Source organism: Rhizopus delemar, genomic scaffold, assembly GCF_000149305.1.
Source record: "Rhizopus delemar RA 99-880 supercont3.6 genomic scaffold, whole genome shotgun sequence".
Classification (NCBI taxonomy): domain Eukaryota; kingdom Fungi; phylum Mucoromycota; class Mucoromycetes; order Mucorales; family Rhizopodaceae; genus Rhizopus; species Rhizopus delemar.
The window spans coordinates 2016173-2036909 of NW_027137832.1; the positions used below are offsets into that span (position 1 = coordinate 2016173).

The 20737-nt window shown below is 35.1% G+C and overlaps 7 protein-coding genes and 1 non-coding gene across 8 annotated transcripts in view; 1 reads left to right on the forward strand and 7 right to left on the reverse strand.

Moving 5' to 3' along the window:
• Positions 1-103: 103 nt before the first annotated feature.
• Positions 104-1744, reverse strand: RO3G_08801 (uncharacterized protein; the record flags this gene model as incomplete). Its single annotated transcript, XM_067663391.1, has 5 exons — positions 104-343; positions 467-970; positions 1042-1293; positions 1351-1417; positions 1617-1744. 5 exons carry the CDS (start codon positions 1742-1744, stop codon positions 104-106), a joined length of 1191 nt encoding a protein of 396 aa, XP_067519492.1.
• Positions 1745-3275: 1531 nt separating this feature from the next.
• On the reverse strand, positions 3276-5205 carry RO3G_08802 (uncharacterized protein; the record flags this gene model as incomplete). The annotated part of the gene is made up of 6 exons (XM_067663392.1): positions 3276-3607; positions 3747-4139; positions 4186-4287; positions 4341-4589; positions 4642-5049; positions 5196-5205. The coding sequence occupies 6 exons, from the start codon at positions 5203-5205 to the stop codon at positions 3276-3278; spliced, it is 1494 nt and encodes a 497-aa protein (XP_067519493.1).
• A 217-nt stretch (positions 5206-5422) lies between these two features.
• Positions 5423-7112, forward strand: RO3G_08803 (uncharacterized protein; the record flags this gene model as incomplete). The annotated part of the gene is made up of 4 exons (XM_067663393.1): positions 5423-5464; positions 5534-6348; positions 6400-6904; positions 7110-7112. 4 exons carry the CDS (start codon positions 5423-5425, stop codon positions 7110-7112), a joined length of 1365 nt encoding a protein of 454 aa, XP_067519494.1.
• A 139-nt stretch (positions 7113-7251) lies between these two features.
• Positions 7252-9988, reverse strand: RO3G_08804 (elongation factor 2; the record flags this gene model as incomplete). The annotated part of the gene is made up of 4 exons (XM_067663394.1): positions 7252-9252; positions 9304-9828; positions 9908-9909; positions 9985-9988. 4 exons carry the CDS (start codon positions 9986-9988, stop codon positions 7252-7254), a joined length of 2532 nt encoding a protein of 843 aa, XP_067519495.1.
• Positions 9989-10145: 157 nt separating this feature from the next.
• Positions 10146-10516, reverse strand: RO3G_08805 (uncharacterized protein; the record flags this gene model as incomplete). Its single annotated transcript, XM_067663395.1, has 3 exons — positions 10146-10243; positions 10281-10291; positions 10404-10516. The coding sequence occupies 3 exons, from the start codon at positions 10514-10516 to the stop codon at positions 10146-10148; spliced, it is 222 nt and encodes a 73-aa protein (XP_067519496.1).
• Positions 10517-12387: 1871 nt separating this feature from the next.
• On the reverse strand, positions 12388-15618 carry RO3G_08806 (uncharacterized protein; the record flags this gene model as incomplete). The annotated part of the gene is made up of 1 exon (XM_067663396.1): positions 12388-15618. One exon carries the CDS (start codon positions 15616-15618, stop codon positions 12388-12390), a length of 3231 nt encoding a protein of 1076 aa, XP_067519497.1.
• A 659-nt stretch (positions 15619-16277) lies between these two features.
• On the reverse strand, positions 16278-17666 carry RO3G_08807 (uncharacterized protein; the record flags this gene model as incomplete). Its single annotated transcript, XM_067663397.1, has 1 exon — positions 16278-17666. One exon carries the CDS (start codon positions 17664-17666, stop codon positions 16278-16280), a length of 1389 nt encoding a protein of 462 aa, XP_067519498.1.
• A 2127-nt stretch (positions 17667-19793) lies between these two features.
• Positions 19794-20737, reverse strand: part of RO3G_19000 — a 6512-nt gene continuing 5568 nt past the window's right edge. Inside the window, exon 1 of the ribosomal RNA XR_010932189.1 lies at positions 19794-20737. This exon is cut by the window's right edge and continues 5568 nt beyond it. This is a non-coding gene — a ribosomal RNA (28S ribosomal RNA).

Sequence of the window (20737 nt, forward strand, 5' to 3'; positions counted from 1 at the left end):
TATAATATATATTTCATATTTTATTAAAAACATTGGGTATTATAAGGGAAATTAAGGAGAATATAGTAGGGAGACAATTGAAAATTGCTGACAATTAGATTAATTAGTAGTTTCGACTAGATTTGGTATAATATGAATTGTTGGAAGTAGTCGATTTAACCGAGGCAGAGTATTTTACAACGTAATCGTCGTTCAGCATACTAATGGTAGCCTCATCTGCTTTTTCAATGCTTGCAGCAGATTCTATTAGGTAACGTTCGGAATCATTAGGGAATGTAACTAATGGACAGCTACTGTCATCAGAAGATCTCGTTCTAGCTTCTTGATAACTTGAATCAGCATGCTTTGATACATTATTACTATCATACCTATCTTTATCATTCTCTTTTTTGTAATTGAACGGAGGTGGTCTAGTAGGAGGTGGGTTGCCCCCTTGCTGTAATATATAGTCATTTCTAGCTTTTACTGCTTCAATAGAAAATCCATCCATATCATTGTAATTCAATAGTCCTGATGGTGGCCTCCATTCGTTTGTTTTATCTTTACTTGTATTTGCCTTGGCTGATCTGGCCAATTCTTCCAGTTTTAAGATATCACTTGCTGTTAACGGTGGTGGTGGCTTTTGGTTTAAATAGTCCAATACACTGGCTTTATACGTGCCGCCTGCTTTTCTATTTGAGTGGCCTGTGGTTTTGTTCATTTTTTGCGCCCAGTGCTTTTGTTCAGCCATTCTTCTTCTATTTTCATTTTCTTCTGGTTTGCTATAATCATAGGCTAGGAATTTATCTTCCATCATTTGTCTTTCTGGGCTTTGCTCCAATAGTTCTTGGTCATTACTTATTTGTCTGCTTCTATCTAAATGAGAGGCATCCATGTTGCGTTTGCTATTTTTCATATTTATTTTTGGTGTCTTGTCTTGTAATTGTAATTCATCTAGTTCATGTGTTGGATCAAAATTTGCTTTCTTGTTCTATTTTTTTTTTTTTTTTTTTTTTTTTTTTCTGATAAGTATATGTCTACATGCATGGTTATATAACTTACATCAGGTACAAAGGGAGGATTTACTTTTTTGAGCTTTATTCCTTGCCAATCGATGTCAGCAAACCAAGGATGAGCAATTAGTCTATCAAAGCCTTGCTTACCAAACCCGATGCGAATGTCAACGTCTCGAGTTAATAAATTTTCAATAAAGTCAATCGCTAAAGGTGATATATTATGGTGATGAGGGAATATGAGAGAATCATGAAGAATAGAATTTTGTAAAGCATCATTTGTTTTGCCTCGAAAAGGTCGCTAGTAAAAAAATATCTTAGAAGCTTATATATATGAAACACTAATAATAGTCTTTACTTTGCCAAATAGTAATTCATAGCAAACAATGCCCATAGACCACCAATCAACCGAACTTAAATATCCTCTTTTCAATAATATTTCAGGGGCAATATAAGCAAAACTCCCAGCAATGGAAGTCAAAGGTTTTGAATCTACGATCGTTGTTGCAATGTTAAAATCAGTTAGATGAGCGTGACCTTTTCCATCAAGTAGAATATTATCTGGTTTTATGTCTCTGACATTGTGTTTTAGTGGCAAGTTATTTAAGAATATATTGTTGTTACCTGTGAATGATGTTGAGAGAATGAAGATAATTTAGCCCAAGGGCTATTTCAGCAGCATAAAATCTCACGTATTCTTCAGGCATAGTACCTAGTCGATCCAAATGAAATCTTAAATCGCCTCCCAACATCAAGTCAAGAACCATAAATAAGTTATCTTCGTCTTGAAATGCATATCTCATATTTACAATCAAGTTGCAATCAATTTGTTCTAATATCTTTCTTTCTGATATTATATTTTCTACAGCTTTCATTTGAATACATTTTGCCTTGTTTATATATTTTAGAGCATATAATTGTTTGGTGGTTTTATGTTGAACTACTCTGACTCTACCAAAAGCCCCTTTGCCGACAGATCTTAGTAATGAGAAATGGGATAAATTAACTAATTGTTTATCATTTGTTACTATTTCCAGTTATTCTTTTTTGCTGCTATACTATGCAAACCTTCGCCGTCAAGTTCCAAAGATTCTCGTTCGCAGCAACAAACAACACCCATCGATGTATAATTATGTAATGTACGTGTGAATAGAAATGTTTCTAATTTTCCATACAGCAACAAAAAACAGGCTGCTTTTTTGAGTGGGAAGTCTTTCAGAGGGTTTGTTAAACTCCGAACTGAGAAACCATTCTTTTATCCGATTGGCTATTTGCTGTGCTCGTGCAGAAGAACTATAATTTTATTGAGAGGAATTACAGTCAAGTACAAATAAGTGTTTCCCTAACATCTATGCAACTTCTTAAGATTAAAAGATTGGATTTGTAAAGTTTGGAATATTGAAATAGAATAGTTTTATGCGCATAAAAAAAAAGCGAGAAAAGAGAGATTTGTTGTTTACAACTTTGATGAGATATTTTTTAGCAAAGGTTTATATTAAACAAGCTAAAAGTGGTATATAAATATAATTATTCCTTTATGATCAAGTTTGATACATGGGATTAGCCAATATGTTTATTGATCAAGCATAAACCTACATATTATTGAACATCCCTATTTTCTTCTTGTTGTGCATCCAAAATAGTTTCGTAACCATTTCTCTTTCTTGTCCATTTTTTAATGGAAATATAGCCAACAAATAAGACAATACATATTATAGAAAAGTAAAAAAAGCAAACAAGCATCATAGACCATATCCAGGGCAGTCCAAATATACCACGTTCAACTGGAGAAAGAACAGAATCAATTTCTATGACGCCTCCTAAGCTATCACCCGTATTAGTGTAGCCCATGTCTAGTACATGTGCATGAACACTCAAAGGTTGGCCTCTGACCCAGACCATTTTATTGGCTGAACCCATTTCTTTTAAAATTATTCTGTCATCTGATGATAGCAAAGTATCAAATTCTTGATCACCAAGCAAACGAGTTTTATGGCTTCGTGGTAGGATATGTAGCTTAGCAATACGTTCCAACTGAGATGTATCATTCCACATGGACTCCAAGTCAATCTGTTCAAATGCTTTATCAATTGGGGAAAAATATTAACCAGTTAGTTCCCTCTATTTTATCCATCAGTCCTGTCGACTTCAAGATACTCTCCATCAAATTAGCATCGATGCCTCTCAAGAGTTGTCTGTGAGTAATGTTGAGATGATGAGGTATTTGAAGCTTATCAATTTTATGTACAACGCCATTGGAGACAAGGATATCTGCTGCACCTACTACGCCTTGATGTTAAGCTCATGACGACTTCCAATTTTGACTTGCTGATGATTACTTCCATTAATCAATAGATCTTCATTAGCAAGTGTTTTGGCTTGTTGAATGTTACCCACTAAATCTTGATAATATAAAGGAGTCAGGGTGACATGATATCGAAGTACGCTTTGAAGATCAACATGACCTGAAGGGTGAAATAGATATCTTGAAACAATACCAAGTGACTTAAATGCTTGATTTACTGGTACAAACAAGGTGATGCCTTTAGATGACTCGATATCGTGTACAACTCCAGAAACATATAAAGCTGCAATAAAAGTTGAAAGCTCCAAGTCTATCACAAGATTCGAAAATATATCTAAAGGGAGGTCTAATGGTCTAGATATACGAAAGATTTGGTTTCCATTAATAGATACTAATTATGCATCTTAGTTCTATATGCATAAATAATGATAATAGTAATGATACTTTACATTCATTCCCAATCACTTTTGAATGAGGTCCAAAAGAAATAGAATCTGGTTCATCAACATAAACAACAAGACGTTGAGGCTTATTGTTCAATTGTGTAGAATAATATTGAGTTTTGATTAACATATTGTTATACAAGTCTTTAGATTTCCAAGCACCATCCAATATATGGTAACTTAGCCATGGTAGCTTTCGATTATTTGGTATCTCATCTTCATCAATCACATCGTTTGTAAGTGCTAGTATAGTCTTATTTTCATTGTTAAGAAATGATCCTAATCCATAAGCATCCATCAATGATATAAATTTTGTTGCATTAAGGCCAATAAGGTACTTTCTAGTGTCAAATACAACTGAATCACTGTAAGGTACATCCTCCAATAGGTGAATAACACCTATTAATGAAATGTTAATACAGCATAATAATTATATTAAGTGTACCATTAGCAGCAATTATGTCAGTTTTCAGTACTTTCAAATCGTTAACAGTAACTTGATCATTGTTTATTTTAATTTTTATTACTTCTCCAGATTCAGTCTTATCTACACAGAAATGATATCAATAAAAGTCTTTTTCTTATATGCAAAATACTTACATTCTTTTTCACCATCTATACGATCACCCAAGTAAATAGGTTGAGGAATGATGTCGTATTTTAATAGCTTTTCTAAGTCTTTAAAGCCCGATTTAGATATTAAATAATGCTGTTCAACTTGATTGAATTTATCCAATAAATAATTTGAAGAAATAAAGATTGTAAATGGCCTTTCTTCGATCCATAATGGCACTTTTACTTTATCAATTAGGTCATACAATTTTCTATCGTTTAATTTAAGCAAATCAGCTATTATTGTTAATTATTAGTTGAGGAATTTTCATTATCATCATTTTCTTACATAACAATTTGGGTGGTTCAAGTACTTGGTTAATGACATGAAGCGTTGTGTTCTTATTTACGAAAATGTCTTTATCTATAATCCTTGCCTCATTAACGTAATAAAATATAAAAGACTTTTTTCTAAATTTCAGTCTTTGTCCAGTTGAATTAGTTTCCAAATAACCAGGTCGATGGTACATCGACTCAACTATTTGTCCTTGTCTAAAACCAGAAGTCTTGTATTCAACAGGTAATAAGTGATATAATAATACATCCCTTGTTATACTTGCTCCTTCATAATGTTCAAATGCAGTATTATCTGGTGCAAAAAATGTTCCTCCTGCCAAACTATTAATCAAAGGTATGAGCCGAGTATGCTGTAGATAGCTTATTAATGTAGAAAAACGTTCTTCTTTTGATAAAACATCTACGATTGTATTATAGGCTATTATTGTCTTTATGAGTAATAAAAATATGAATGTCTTCATTTCAACAAAAATGTTAAATTATGCTTTTTTCTGTTTTCTTTACCATTTATACTCCGTAAATTTTACCAAGTAAACACAAACTTACAGTAAGCCATTTTTTTAGAGCTCTCGTAATTGCTACTAATATTTCTTTTTTTATTGTAAGATGTATATTATATAGACAATATAGAGCAAAATCCGACAATGCATTGTGCTATATGGACCAGAATGTTTATTAATACAAGTTCTTGAGAAAGTGGCTTTTCGTGCTAAAAATGATGCCGTTATTTTGTCTCTTTTTATTTTTTTTGAGAGTCCATTTTAATTAACAACATGAAGAGAAAGCAACAATCAAATGAACCTAAAGATGTGCATGTAAAAAAAAAGATAGCAAAATCAGCTCAAGCAAAAATAAATTCATCTACAGTAACTCAAGATGCACAGGAAGTTGTCAAAAATCAAAAAATTGCATCTATCCTTACCAATCTTAACAATGCATGGTATGCTGGGAATCACGAAACCTATCAAATGCTTGTTCATGAATACAATTACTATGATGCCAATCAGAATGTAAAACGCATCGAGTTAAAAAAAGCAAATACAAAAAATCCTAAAACATCATTCAAATCACTGCAACACTTAATTGACTATGAAGCTAAATTGCTTACGCCAGTTGTTCCTGATAAAACCCGAGAGCATATTTATAAAAGTCCATTGGTTGTAAAAGGAAATACGATAACTTCACAGCTTGGGCATCGCTATACAACTTATTTTAATGAGATTTGCACAAAAAATTACAGAGACCATATAAAAACGTATTTGGAATTCATAAAAGGCCAAGAAAAAAGTAATGAAGAAGAGGAAATGTTTGAAGGAATAACAGATATAAATGGTTCTCATTGGACTCCAGAGGAGAAACAAAAGTTTTTTACAGCTTTAGAAAGATGCGGACGACATGATGTTACTGAAATCAGTCGACGAATAGGATCAAAGACAACGCTAGAAGTATTAGAATATTTGGATGCATTAGAAGTTGCTTCGCGTTCTATCGAAAAGCAACCTTTAGACGATAGCTATTCTGCAAGAGAGATGTCACCTTTATTTATTTTGCAAGAAAACAGATTTGCAGAAACAGTGCAGAGTGTGTTGGAATTAGAAATATTTGCAAAACACCAATCAATATTGAATTCACCACCAGAATGTTTGCAAAGGGCTATGGAGTTTTTTGACATACACAATACATCTGCATTAAATAGCTTGTAAGATAGCTATAAGCCCTAATTTCTTTTGTTAATAGTTAAAATGAATAGGCTTTCTGGAAGAACTGACATAACAATCTTATCAAGCACACTTGTGCAATGTTATCAACTTGTAAAATATCTCGTTACTGATATCATTTCTTCTTTATATACGGAACTATCAAACAATCCAGATAAAACAGTTACTAGATCTATGATGAATCATTTTATAGCAAAAAGAGAGAGACTGTGGAAGTCGTTTTTGACAGAATCCTCAGATGCAAGATTAAATAATTTGGATATCATGTCTATATTATATGCCATGCCTCGTACTTTCAGCAGCTATCAAAAATCAAGTAGTTTTCTTGCTAAACGAAGGCGTCTTCTTTACAAGGATGAATATAACGATGAACATTTTGAAGAGAAAATAATTAGCAGGGATAGCAATCCTAATGGCGAATTCTTTAAAGAAGATATAGAAAATATGAAAGATTCAGACGAAGAGGAAAATACGGAAGATACAGAAGATGAGATGCTGAAGCCAATTGACACAGAAGATGAGCTTCAAAACTATTATGTTTATCGCAATGAAGAATACGGTGATACATCTGATGATGATGAACCTCAACACGAGATTGACGGTTACTCTGGAGATCTAAGTGATGAAAATGACGGGACCGAGAAAAACAACAGAGACGAGGAAAATGGGGAGGATGATGATAAGGATAAGGAATTAGAAGAAAGAATGAAAAAACTGGATGAATCTTATGAAGGTTTTTTAGTAAGACAACTCAATTTTTTTGATGAGAAGACACTGTTATCAAATTAAGTAAATGAAAAACCGTCATTTTGTGTTATTAATAAAGGAATATGTACAAATTATATATGTTGTTGGCCTTTATAATTTATTAAAGTTTAAGACATTTAAAGCTTGTCATAGTACTTGTCAAGACCAGGAATATCTTCAGTAAGACCCTTTCTCTTACGAACAGCACGAATGATGTCGTAAACCTTGTTACCTTCTTCACAAGGGTTACCGGACATGATTTGCCAGTGATCAAATACAGCTTGAGGGAAGGCTTGACCAGAGGTGGCGGAACGAAGATCGGCGTTGAAACCGAAAGATTCGTTAACAGGTAAGTAGGCCTTGACGGTCATCATAGGGGTACCAGGCTTTTGTTCTTCAGAGAAGACTTGACCACGACGCTTGTTGAGACAAGAGTAGATACCACCAATAGCGGAGTCAGGGCATTGGATTTCAACAAGGTAAACGGGTTCTTGGATACCAGGAGTGGCAGTAAGCACGGAAGCATAGACGACACGACGACAGGTGGGAATGATTTGTCCACCACCACGGTGAATGGCATCAGCGTGAAGAGTGACATCCAAAATGTTGAAACGACAACCACGGAGGTTCTCTTCAGCAACAGGACCTTCCTTGGTGGCCCATTGGAAGGCAGCAACACAAGAATCCTTGATTTCGCCAAGGTATTGGACTTGCTTGGTAATATCAACCATGACGTTGGGACCAGTACCGTCGGGACCGAAACACCAAATCTTACGGGCTTCAGTGACATCCCATTCGTACTTGTCGGCAAGGACACGAGCACGAGTCTTGAAATCATCCTTGGCAGAGATGGTACCAGCTTCGATTTCATCAGCAAGTTCTTCATTCAAAGGACAAGCACGCATGTAGATACGGTTGTGCTTGTTGGGAGACTTGGAAAGACAGTCAATGCTGGATTCAGCAGTGACAGTTTCACGGTATTGGACGACAGGGTCACCAGTCTTAAGGGGAACTTGGGCATGGTCTTCTTCGAGATCCTTCAAACAGATTTCCAAGTGAAGTTCACCAGCACCGGCAACAATGTGTTCACCAGAATCGGAGGTGTAGGTCAAAACACAAGGATCGGACTTGGCAAGACGCTTAAGACCTTCGACAAGCTTGGGAAGATCGTTGGCGTTCTTAACTTCGACAGCAACTTGAACGACAGGAGAAACAGAGAATTTCATGACCTTCATGTTGTGAGCAACTTCAGAGGTAGTGATGGTACCAGACTTGACCAAGAATTGATCAACACCAACGAGACCAATGATGTTACCAGCAGGACAATCTTCGATGGCTTCAACATTACGACCCATCATGAGAACAGTACGTTGAATGGACTTGACAGCAAGATCGTTCTTGCTACCGGGAACGTAGTTGGGACCTTGAATACGGACCTTCATACCAGCACGGACAGTACCAGAGAAGACACGACCGAAAGCATAGAAACGACCCTTATCGGAGGTAGGCACCATCTTGGAGACGTACAACATCAAGGGACCGTTGGGGTCAGTGTTACGGATACCGACGGAGCACTCATCATCAGCGGGACCTTCGTACAAGAGAGCGGCACGGTAAGCTTGAGAGGTGATAGGAGAGGGCAAGTGGATACAGATCATTTCCAAAAGAGCATCACCACAAGGCAAGAACTTACGCATGACAACCTTCAAGAGGGCCTTACCGTCCAAGTCCTTTTCGTCAGAGTTCAAGTTGATTTCCAACTTTTCCAAAAGAGTGGCGGTTTGTTCCTTCTTGAAGTTCATGATGGAGTCAAAGATACGGTAGATAGGATCCAAAACGAACATGTTGAAAGCACGTTCAAGAGGCTTGCCATCGGCATCTCTGTCCTTGGTGGTCCACTTCTTGGTCTTGGGGTTGAAGAAGTTGTTACCCCAGAGCTTGGTCATCATCTTTTCCTTGTCAACACCGAATTTCTTGGCATAACGGTTAGCGAATTGACGAAGAGTGAAACCCCAACCGTGAAGACCGGAAGCAAAGGCAACAGTACCCTTTTCGGGGTAGACTTGACAGTCACCGAGAGCTTCATCAACGTAGGTGGAGATAATAACGTTGACAGATTCAATGGTACGAGAGAAAGACTATAAATAAATTAGTATCAAATGGCGCATCAAAATATAAAAACACGTTACGTTGTAAAGTTCTTCCTTGTCCAATTGAAGTTCAAGAAGAGCACGATCCATCTTGTTAAGACAGATAACAGGCTTGATACGTTCACCCAAAGCTTGACGCAAGACAGTTTCAGTTTGGACACATACACCATCAATACAATCAACAACAACGAGGGCACCATCAGTAACACGAAGAGCAGCAGTAACTTCAGAAGAGAAATCGACGTGACCAGGAGAATCGATCAAGTTGATCAAGAAAGCTCTACCGTCAGTCTTTTGACCCTTGATTTCCTTGATATCTTCTTCACCCATTTCGAAATACATAGAGATAGCAGTAGACTTGATGGTAATACCACGTTCAATTTCATCCTTACGGGTATCCATATAACGGGCTTCACCAGCACGACCAGAGGAGATAATACCGGCCTTGGAGACCAAGGAGTCAGACAAGGTGGATTTACCGTGATCGACGTGAGCAATAACGGACATGTTACGGACGTTGGTAACCTTGTCCATTAAGCGACGAATTTCATCAATAGTGAAATTCTACAAAAATTGAATTCGGTTAAATTTTAATGTTTGCTCATTTACTGTTCTCTTTTTTAAAGAAAATGCTGGTACTTACAACTATAAGTAAAAGAAAAAAAGTTAGCAAAATTAATCAAGGAGGTATACAAATGGATGCATTAAATATCGCTTTACCCATATTGGATTAGAAAAGGGTGATGGAATGAAAGGGTAAAAAGAGATGGATGAGGTATTAATTTATACTCTGGTCGGACAAACAAAAGAATCGGGCAACAAATCAATGAACATTTATTTTGCATACAATCAATCATTAAGCCGACTTCCTCTTTCAGTGTTTATCTGATTTTATTATCAAAAGGTTGCAAATTAGTCGCATCTTGTTCATTGCGATTTTCATATTCGTCATCAGAAGTAAGCACATTATCTTCTTCATCTAAATTTAATTGAAGTGATCTCGCCTTATGCTTCACTATTGTATCCACTATCCAAAATTGTATAATATTCATTATTAAAGGAAATCTATTAGTATATATAATTTGAGTATCATTAAAGGCATTACAGAATAATAATATTCGCTGAAGTTATTTTTTTACATTAACATAACAAATATCACTTGAATCTTGTAGTTTCCCATGGTCCATCCAAGTACCCATTCACCAAAATGTCTTAGCCATGGACACAGCCCAAATAAAATTACTACAACCATTTTCATTGCTATCAGTGCCAAGATATATATTCCTAATTGCTTGCTCCATGATTTAAATTGCTCTATACAATCTCCTTCACCGTAGACTCCACTTTCAAATCCTTTTAGTTGATAAAAACGAGTGATATGCTGGGCTAGCAACAATACTGCCCATATAACCAATACACCAAATGTTGTATCCACTAAGATATTTAAAAAATACCTTATTTTACGGAATAATTATTTAATTTGAGACATTTACTGTTAATCTCTTTTTTACCAAACGCATGGATTTGATTGCGGTTCACCTTCTAAAGATGTTCCAAACAAATGAGAAGCAATAATATTAAGTGAATGTACTATTCCTCCTCCAATCACTTGTTTGCTTATATCTAGTAACCTACAGTGAAAACTTAATAAAGTTTATCTTATTTGTCATAAAACTATTACCAAATAAAGAAAGGTCTTTGCGGTATCTCCCTCTGTCGCTTTATTATTAATGTCGAAAATGCCAAACAAGCCAGTATTACTTGCACAAATATAGCAAAAGAGTCTAAAAGTTTGCAGCCTGGTTTGTTGTATGTTTCCTTTGATTGAAAAAACTCCATTGAAAAAGAATAAAATAAAATACAAGAAACACAAGGACAAGAGGTTTAAAAACACACTAATACTCCGCAATATTTCAACTTCATGGTAGCATCACGATATATGAAGCTTGGACAAGTAGTACTACAAGCGATTCTCTATTTTTTGAAGTTTTCACCCTATACCTATAACAAATTTACATGTGTATAACAAAAGGCATGCATTATTCTCTAAAAGTTCTTGCTAGCCACATAACTCATAAAATAGCAAAATCTGTATTTTATAATTATAATTATTTTTCTATTTCTTTAATATGCAAAAAGATAATATTTAATATTCCTACTTCCAGTAACAATTAATACTTTTTGCCATGAATATTGGCCTCTTCATCGATTTACATCATGCATATAGTGTATTGCATTATAAGCATTTTTTTCTGATGATTATAGAGGCATACATTCAGGTTAGGATTAGGCTTTTATTTTTACGAAAAGTTGAGCCTATCAACCATATACTTCTGCATGAAGTAATTTTTCATGAGAGATAAGATGATAACTACTTATTATTGTTATTTTTAAAGTCGGAGTTCATGTTCCGTATGGATAGTTTCTTCTAACTGGAATACAAGGCTCATCGAGCAAACTTTGAAAATGAATATTCTAATTAATTACACTATACATTACTCTAAATGATGATAAATCTGATTCCAAAAATAATACAAGTTATAATTGATCTCTTACCGAAGTTGCTGCTGGTAAATATGATAAACATTGCATCCATCGCTTTCTTTATGATCTACCCTTACGCTATCATTATCCCCCATCGCATTAAACTATGATTTATCTAATTGAAGCCATCTATAGTCATTTTAATATTATCTAATTAAGTTTGTTCTCGTCCTGTACATTGTAATTTTTAGCCATAAAAATGGAAATATTAGATAATTATCATTATTTTTATATTATCTTCCCAAAGTGTAACCAAAAGCTGTGATAATGATAGGAAAAACAGAAAATAAATAATTAGCCATCGTCTACGTAATGATTATAAAGCAAGTAGATATAAAAATTTGGTTGAATGAGCAAAGTACAATTAAAATAGTATAACGATGAACCTCATAAAAGCAAGTAACGAATGATCTACACAAAAATAATAAGTTAAATTAGAATTTTTAATTTTTTTTTTTTTTTTTTTTTTTTTTTTATGGATGAAAATTTTAATGTTTATTAAAACTCATCAAAGAGTATAAGGATTAAGAGCGATACAAGTGTATTAAACAGTGACTTGTCGCGAAAATACAAAAGAAATTAGCATAGAGAATTGTAAGCAGATAGTTTCAATAGCTCCTTCTGGATTTGATTGAGGACAATCTCATCCACGACAGGAGTCTGTTCAAAGAATTGTTGCCAGTGGACTTTCCAAATGAATCGAATGACTGTAGCAAAAAAATCATAGATTGTAAACTTGTCATGATAGTGTAAGATGTAATACTTGGATAATCTAAGAGTGGATAGATCCTCGAATATTGAGCTACAGTTGGGATCTTTAGGATTTGACAAGTATTTCTTGAAGGCTGCGTTCCACAAGTCTTGTTTTTGAATACAAGTAAAGAGCATATGTTGCTCTGTTTCTAGTAGCTTGCACAATTGGCAGTAGTCGTCATCTACCTTTGCTGGGATGATTCTATGCAAATTGGCGCGAGTGGATAATTTCTTATGGAGAAGTCTGTACCATACATTCCTAGGAATATGGTGCATAGGGCTACTGATAAAAGCTTTCCAGTTGTTAGGACTTATATTAGTGATTTGTGAGTTTGAGTTGAAGCTAAACATTGTCTTTAATTGACGATTCTTCAATGCTGTTATATTGATATCTTCATAGCTCATCTGTTGAATGAATGGGTCAAAGTTGATATTTGGTTCAGTTGGATGCTCTTCATTGTCCAATTCAAGGTCTTGCTGTTCAGCTGATAATAAAGATGCAAAATATGGCTTGAAGATAAGGTTTCCAGTAAGTACAGCATTTTTGATTTTTTGTAGAATATTGGGAGAGCCACAATGTTGTCTGCTTTTGAACTGTATACCATTTGAAAGGAAATCCTGTTCAAAGAAATGATATGCTTTTTGTGCTTGAAGAAACTTGCTAAACTTGAATTTCTCTTGTGGGTCTTCTTCGCATATATCTTTGAAGGGAATGAGTAGACTAGTTTGTGCTGATATTGTAAAGTCATTTTCTGTAGGTAAACGGGGACAGGAGTCCAAAGCACTAAACATGGGGATTAGTGGATGGAGGCCTTTCATGTTACTGTATGATCTGGAATGTTTGAATATCAAAGGGATGACATGTGAGGGAGCATCAAAGGAAGATTGCAAAGTAAATATCAACATCTTGTACAGGAAGTCTGGTATCCTTTGACGACAGTTTAACAGCAATGGATTGATATATCGAAACTGGAAAATCTTTTGCTGAACTTCTACATTCAATAATGAAACACCACCTTTGTTTTTCGGCTGTTCTAGAGTTGTCCGAGCAATCCTGGGAAACAAGTTGTGGGTCACGAATTGATACACAATAGAAGACACCTTGTTGTAAAAGCTTTTTGGGAGACTTGTAATTCGCAGAAAATGCCACAACTTGGAGAGTATGAGTGTATTAGCAATGTGTGCCCTACCATAAACGGAAAGTTGACGCTGTGAATGAATGTTAACCGAGCTTTCAAGCTTGCGGATGGTTTCTTTATGGAATATAGTTCGTTGATCGTTGGTAAACCATATTGGGTATCCAAGGTACTTGATGTAGCCTAATGATTGAGAGTCAAACCACCTGAGACCATTATGAATGATTAGTTCTTTGAGTTCTCGATTGTGGAATGTATTTCCACCGGCTAAAGGAAATGCCACCGACTTGGAATAGTTTACTTGAGAGTTGGACGCACCATTATATACTTTTAGACGCTCTTGAAGTTCCAGAAATTCTTCCTTAGAATTGATAAATATGAGTATATCGTCTGCGTAGGCTAATAATTTAACTGGTCTTGGTGCTGTTAATTGCAAGTCAGAGTTGGATCTTCTAGCTTTAAGACAGTAGCCATCAATGATTTCATTGTGAAGGATGGATAGTAAGAATGGTTCTATTGCAAGATTGAAAAGTATAGGTGAAATCGAGTCTCCTTGACGTAATCCGCGCAATTGTTGTATACTGTCAGACAAAGATCCATTCACGTTGACGGATATAGAATTGCCAAAGAAGAGGTCGTGGATACACTTGATGAATTTATTGGGGAAACCAAACCTGTTGAGTACTTTGCACAAATATTCGGGGTGAATACGGTCGTAGGCCTTTGTTTGATCTAACATGACTCCTAAACTTTCTGATATTGGTGTTGATTTAGAGGCATCCTCCATAATCAACCGACATGCGAAGCCATGATCTCCTATAAACCTGTTGTGCATGAAGCCTGATTGGAAACGAGTGATCAATTTGGATGAGATACTCATAATCCTGCTATTCATGATCCTTGTAAAGACTTTGCAATCTGTATTAATCAGTGAGATTGGACGCCAGTTACTTAGGCTTGTAAGGTCACCAGTCTTGGGTAAGAGAACCAAACAAGTTTGTTGCCATGATTTTGGAAAAAGCGCCTTGTTGATAGCATCATTGTAAACTTCTAGTACTAGAGACTTGCAGCTGGGATGACCAATTATCAAGTGTAAGATTTCATAGGGTAATCCATCCATGCCTGGGCTACTTTTATGAGGAGTTCTTCTCGATCCATCTAGAATGTCACCAAATGAAATGCTGCTGATTATATGTTTAGCATCGCTTGGTGATACCTGTTTGTCTATCGTGTTTAGCATTGACTCAAGGTCGTGATGATCAATAGGTTCTGTGGAGTAAAGTGTAGAATAGAAATTGGAAGCTGCATCTAGTTTCGCTTTAATATCTAAGCATTCCAAGCCAGTTTCTGGATGCACAAGCTTAGTGATATTTCGCTTGATATTTCTCGATTCAGCTGTTCTTTTGAGGTATCCGGCCGATTTCTCATTGTTTTCGATCCATCGTTTACCTGCTCTGAGGATATCTATTTCGGCTATTTCGGTTTGTAACTTTGCAAGCTTATTCTCAACTTCAGGAAGCAAGATATTCAAACAAGTTGAGTTGTCGGAGTACCGCTTGAAGATATCATTTCTTTGACTTTGGAGCTGCTTGATCCGATCATTCCTCCATTGACATCTATTTCTGCAAAAGTTTTGAGTAACCTTTTTAACCATTTTCTTGAGTAGATCCCATTTCTCTTGTGGAGAGTTAGTATATTTGGATAGCTTATTAGTAATGTATTTTTCTATTTGTTCATTGAGCTTATGAGCGTATGCTGGGTTCTTGACTAAGTTTGGATTAGCTCTCCAGAGACCCTTTCCAGTTGAAGAGGTTCCTACGGTGAAGTTTATAGATAAAAGAGCGTGGTCTGTCCATTCTTTGTTCATGTATTCAACATTCCCGTTGTTGCAATTGTTGTGAATACTTTTGTTTGCAAACATATAGTCTATACAAGTGGATGAGTCTGCTCTTCGGAAAGTTGGTCGGTAGCTGATGTTGTCTTCCACGTAATTTATACAATCCTCAAACTGAGAAAGCATAAACCGCAGAAAGTGATGTGGGACGTTCGATCGTCTTGTGTTGTGATAAGTATTGTTGTCGAAGGAGAGATTGAAGTCCCCTGCTATGAAGAGATTTTGAATAATAGTGTTTGAACTATCCAAGGACTCTAGTTGATGGAGTATGCTCGAGAAGAAGACATTTCTGTCGACTGCATTGCTTGCTGGAGCATAGAGGTTTAGTATAAAAAAGGGTTGTATAGATTCGTCTGACCAAGAGATTTTTACGAGTAAAAATCTTTGATCGTCCGATTGTTGAATTAGTTCCATATTTTGGGACTGACTGAGATTAATGATTCCACAGTACTTGGTCCACAGTGTCTGGTGCGCTTGAAATTTCATGTTGAGTGATTGAGTTATTTTATCGAATGAATGAAGAGGTATATTTGTTTCTTGACATAGTAATATGTTTAGTTGCTGTTGTCTTAGATATCGAATAAAGTTGTCGGTGTGTTGTAGATTGTTATTTTTGTAAATTGTTCTGCAATTGATTGAGCCTATCTTCATATTTATGATCTTATTACTATGATTATTCATAATAATTATAAGTTGAGTTTAGTGGAGGGCTGTGGTGATCCTCCTGCCGCCGAGTTATTTTCATCATATTCGTCTTCAAATGTTGCATTTTCTTCTACTTCTAAACTATTGTCGGAAAGAGCGGATTTTTTCTTGGATCTTTCCACAGCTGAAGTAGGTGTAAATGCTTCCGAGTTGTTACGTTTCTGCATATTCATAGAGAGGCCATTAAATGTGACAAGTGGGTGCAGTAACCTCTTGGCGGCTTCTTTTCTGCCCGTTTTCTTCTGACTTGAATCTTCATCGATTGGAGTAAATAAGATACTACCGTCAATGTTCTCTTCGTCTACTGAGTCTAAAGTAGAAATGGCTTCCTGAAAATCATCTTTGTCTTCTGCTACAGATGTACTGTCGGGCTTACGATTATCTTCTTCTGACATTTCCGTATCCATTTCTTGAAGGTTACTCAATATAACCGTCTCTTTTTCGGTATTCATCTGCTCTACATTAGCTTTCATCACCCTAGAGCGGTGGGTTGCCACTTGTTTTCTCTTACGATTCCAAGGGGCATCAGGACATTGGGCTTTTAAATGTTGAGTACTCTCACAGATAAAGCAAGCTTTTCTTCTACGAAGAAGAACTGGACAATTCACTCGTGTATGATCATCAACATGGCAAAGATTGCAAATGGGCTTCATATTGCTCCAGACAATATGTAAATAGTGATCTTGTTCCCAAGATGGAATTTGGGGTGTAAGAGGCTCATAACTTTTTGTTTTATCCTTGACAAGGGTAACGTACCCCCTGCCATTAAACCAACCACCATCCACTGTATGATGGAGTCCTATTTCCAAAATGCTCCCATACTTCTCAAATAACTGAATCATCAACGGTTTCAATTTGTCATCCTTTTCATAAGGAATATTGGTGATCCCTATTCTGATCACATCCGAATTTTTATCCATCGTTGCCTGTACTTTGATTTTTCTACCGAGAATCAAAAACTCCTTATTCAATGCTTCCATCTTATCTTCTTCATTATCAAAATTAAGCTCAATGTACTGATGGGCTCTACCAACTTTTCTTTCCCTAAGGCCTATGCCTTTAGGAAATTGGTCTCTGAGAACCAGGTTAAGACTTCTATCTTTAAAATTCAAGCCTTCAAATTCTGAAGCGGCAATAACGATGGAGTGTTTATCAATAGCTTGAAGAAAAACTGTTTGACTTTCCAGATTAGCTACGTTATTAACATCTGACTTGTTGTGAAATGAGACACTTCGTTTTTGGTCTTTAACTGTTTGCGCCCATGTTTTGAATTCAAACGGTTTGTTGTTAGGATTATGGCGAGAATCGGCTACCCCAGGAGGATTATTAGCCTTGCTAGTAATGTCGTGATTAATAGCGGAAAGAACCATGTAAATTAGAATTTTTAACTAATATAATGGATTTTCAACAAATTTTGGAAAAAAATTACGGTAATTTTTGGAAATAACCAATCTTAAATTTTAGATAAAGTAATTGTATTTGAAAAAGTATAATTGGATTTTCATTCAAACTTTATAATGCGAAGATTAGAAAGCGTAGTCATACTATACGAACAAAACCTAAGACACAGGGATTGACTTTCTTTACGGACTTGAAGTATGCAAACCGATGTGACTCTAAACAAAATGATATAAAACTTTCAAGAAAGGTAATACAACATGTTTAAAAGCGTCTACCTATTACTATGATTTTTCTCTGAAACCATATATTGTTATTTGAGATAGGTTTCATATAAGCGTTTAGCTGCTTAATATTTGTCTCAATCATTTTAACAGCAACTTAAAATTCTCTTTAAAGAATGTTAAAGATTAGCTGTCTCATGCTGATAACATTGCTTTTCTAATACATGTTTAAGGCATAGATTGGAATGAATCCGATGCAATGTCAAATATATATAGGTATTAAAAAATCATTTGCTTGTTTCTAACTCGATGTTCCTGTAGTCCTTCCACATTTGACAAGGTTTGTAGCTAAATACTCTGCGTTTAGCAATGTGAGGATTATCAAGTGTTAGTTTGCCCGAGGTGAAATCCTTTGTAATCCATTTGGAGACTAGGGAGTCAAGCCCATCAACGTTACTCAAGCTGAACTGAGCCTAGTTAAATCCAGAGCTTTGAAGTTGGAAGACTATGTTTGTTTTTTCAGAAGCTACCCCGAGCATATTGCTGTTTGTCAGGCACATCATGTGAACACTCGAAGTAATGATGCTACTATACATCCGATTCACCAAAAGTTTCGACTATCGTCTTATTTTGGGTTCCAATTGATGACCGTCCACTAATTGTTAACTTAAGACGGAAATTTGGTGATAATGCTATCTTTGTGATAGAAAATGGTCTGCTCCAAACTTCAGGTTTCATGTTCCCATTCGTAGTTGGGTTTCAAAGATTTCTTCGAAAGCATGGCTTCCACATTCTCTTGATTGATGAATTTCAAAGAAGTAAAAGCTGTCCATATTGTGAAGGAATGGCCCTGAAAGCCTTCCAAATGGCACCAAATCACCATCCCTGTAAAAGGCAAGCTGAGATATTTACAGATAATAAAACTGAAAAAATAAAAGGACATAGTACTTGAAAACCTAGCGAATGGGTTTCTATGTAATTTCTTTATTAGATTTCAAGACAAACGAGAAAACCCATTTAATCAAACCATGCCTTTAGAAATATAATTATTCAGGAACCGAAGTGAATTCAAGGTCAATTATATTATTGAACTTGATGAACAATATAAATTTTTTATATGATTAACATTAGAAAGAAGTTTTAAAGGATATGTAATATATAATATTATGTATTCAGTACCTGTTATTACTTATATAAGATTTGTGCAATGTCATACAAACAGTAAGCGTTTAATAAGATAAATACGACGCAAGCCCTCCTTCAAGTAATTAGACCCGGCCTATTGAGATGTACAAATCAAAACTACCAATTGACAATGGTTAATAACAATGGGATGCTAACAATAAAGAATGTTTTCGCCTCCAGCATCGCAAATATAGCTGCCTACCTCAACATGTTACATATTTTTTGTTCACTTTGTGAGAATAGCCAGATTCCCGAAAGGTTCAGATGTTATGTTCCTAAACAACAAGAACCCAAGAAGACTAAGAAAACTAAGAAAAACCAGAGAGCATGCTGATGATCTACACGACCAACATCTAGCGTACTGTTTAACAAACTAGTAAATTTTCCTGTCCAGTTATCGCTGTACAGCATGTAGATGCATCAAATATAGGTAATAAACATAACAGTAGCTTTTGAATTTTTATTCATTCTTTCTCTTTTATTAGTTTTGTCTCTATACGTTTAATGATTATTCTTACTTTCTTGTAAGAGCACTAAACAACTCAACCAAAGACGAACTTAAACACACTTTTTTTTTTGCTTTCCATTTGAGATTCTATTTTTGCCAATTTTTATTTATGTTACGTTTCTTCATCAATTTTTTTACCTCCTCTTTTCCGATTATTTCAACTCGGTTTACCAATAATTAATAAAAAAAAAAGCAATATCTTATGTCAAGAATATACATGATAATGTATATCAGAGGCTTTTATAAATCGACGAAAAAATAGTCTTACATTTATATTTATTGGATTTGACGCATCATTAGGCTATATAGAAAAAGAGAATACAAAACGAGAAAGATAAAAAAAGGCATACCAATCAAAGAAAAAGCTATTTAAAGAAACACAACGTAAACCAACCACCTAAAGTTCAAGAAAGAAGTCTAGTTACGTCATCCGTTCTGATGTTGAGCAAAAGCAATCGAAATCCTGGCATTCTGATATTCTATTAAGAAAAATAAACAGAAAAAGAATACAATAGCAAATGCCATTACAATTTTTTGACTAAAATACTTGAATTTCGTCAAATCGATTTACTCTGAATAGTTATAAAATTGTTAGGACAAATATAACGTGCCATAAAGTAAAAGAGCAAAGCTTAACTAACAGTTTAAATAATTATCAAAGATTGTTCATTATTTGCCTACTGATATTTAATAGTCAATAACGTTTAGACGATTACAGAATACTGAAAGTCGCTAAAATTTACGCGATTTATACTCTCAAGAAAGAAAGAGAGCTTTTATGTTATATTATATAATACGATTTTTTTTTATACAATATGTCACGAAAAGATTGTAGACTAATAGATATTGACAACCAAATTAAAGTAAAAAAGTAATTATATAAAAAATTAAAATAAAATAAAACAAAAAATGCAGTTATAACTTTTCAAATATATGGCATAATACTATTGTTTTAAAAGTAAACGAAAGGAAGAGTAGTCTTTCATATTTCAATTTCGGTATTGCTCAGATACTATTAACTGTTATTGGCATTTACTATACGAAAAATCTCAAATAAAAGCTAACAGACTGGCAGGCAGGCTAATTTGAACAGTTAAACTTTAGCTATAACAGTGATGTATAATCA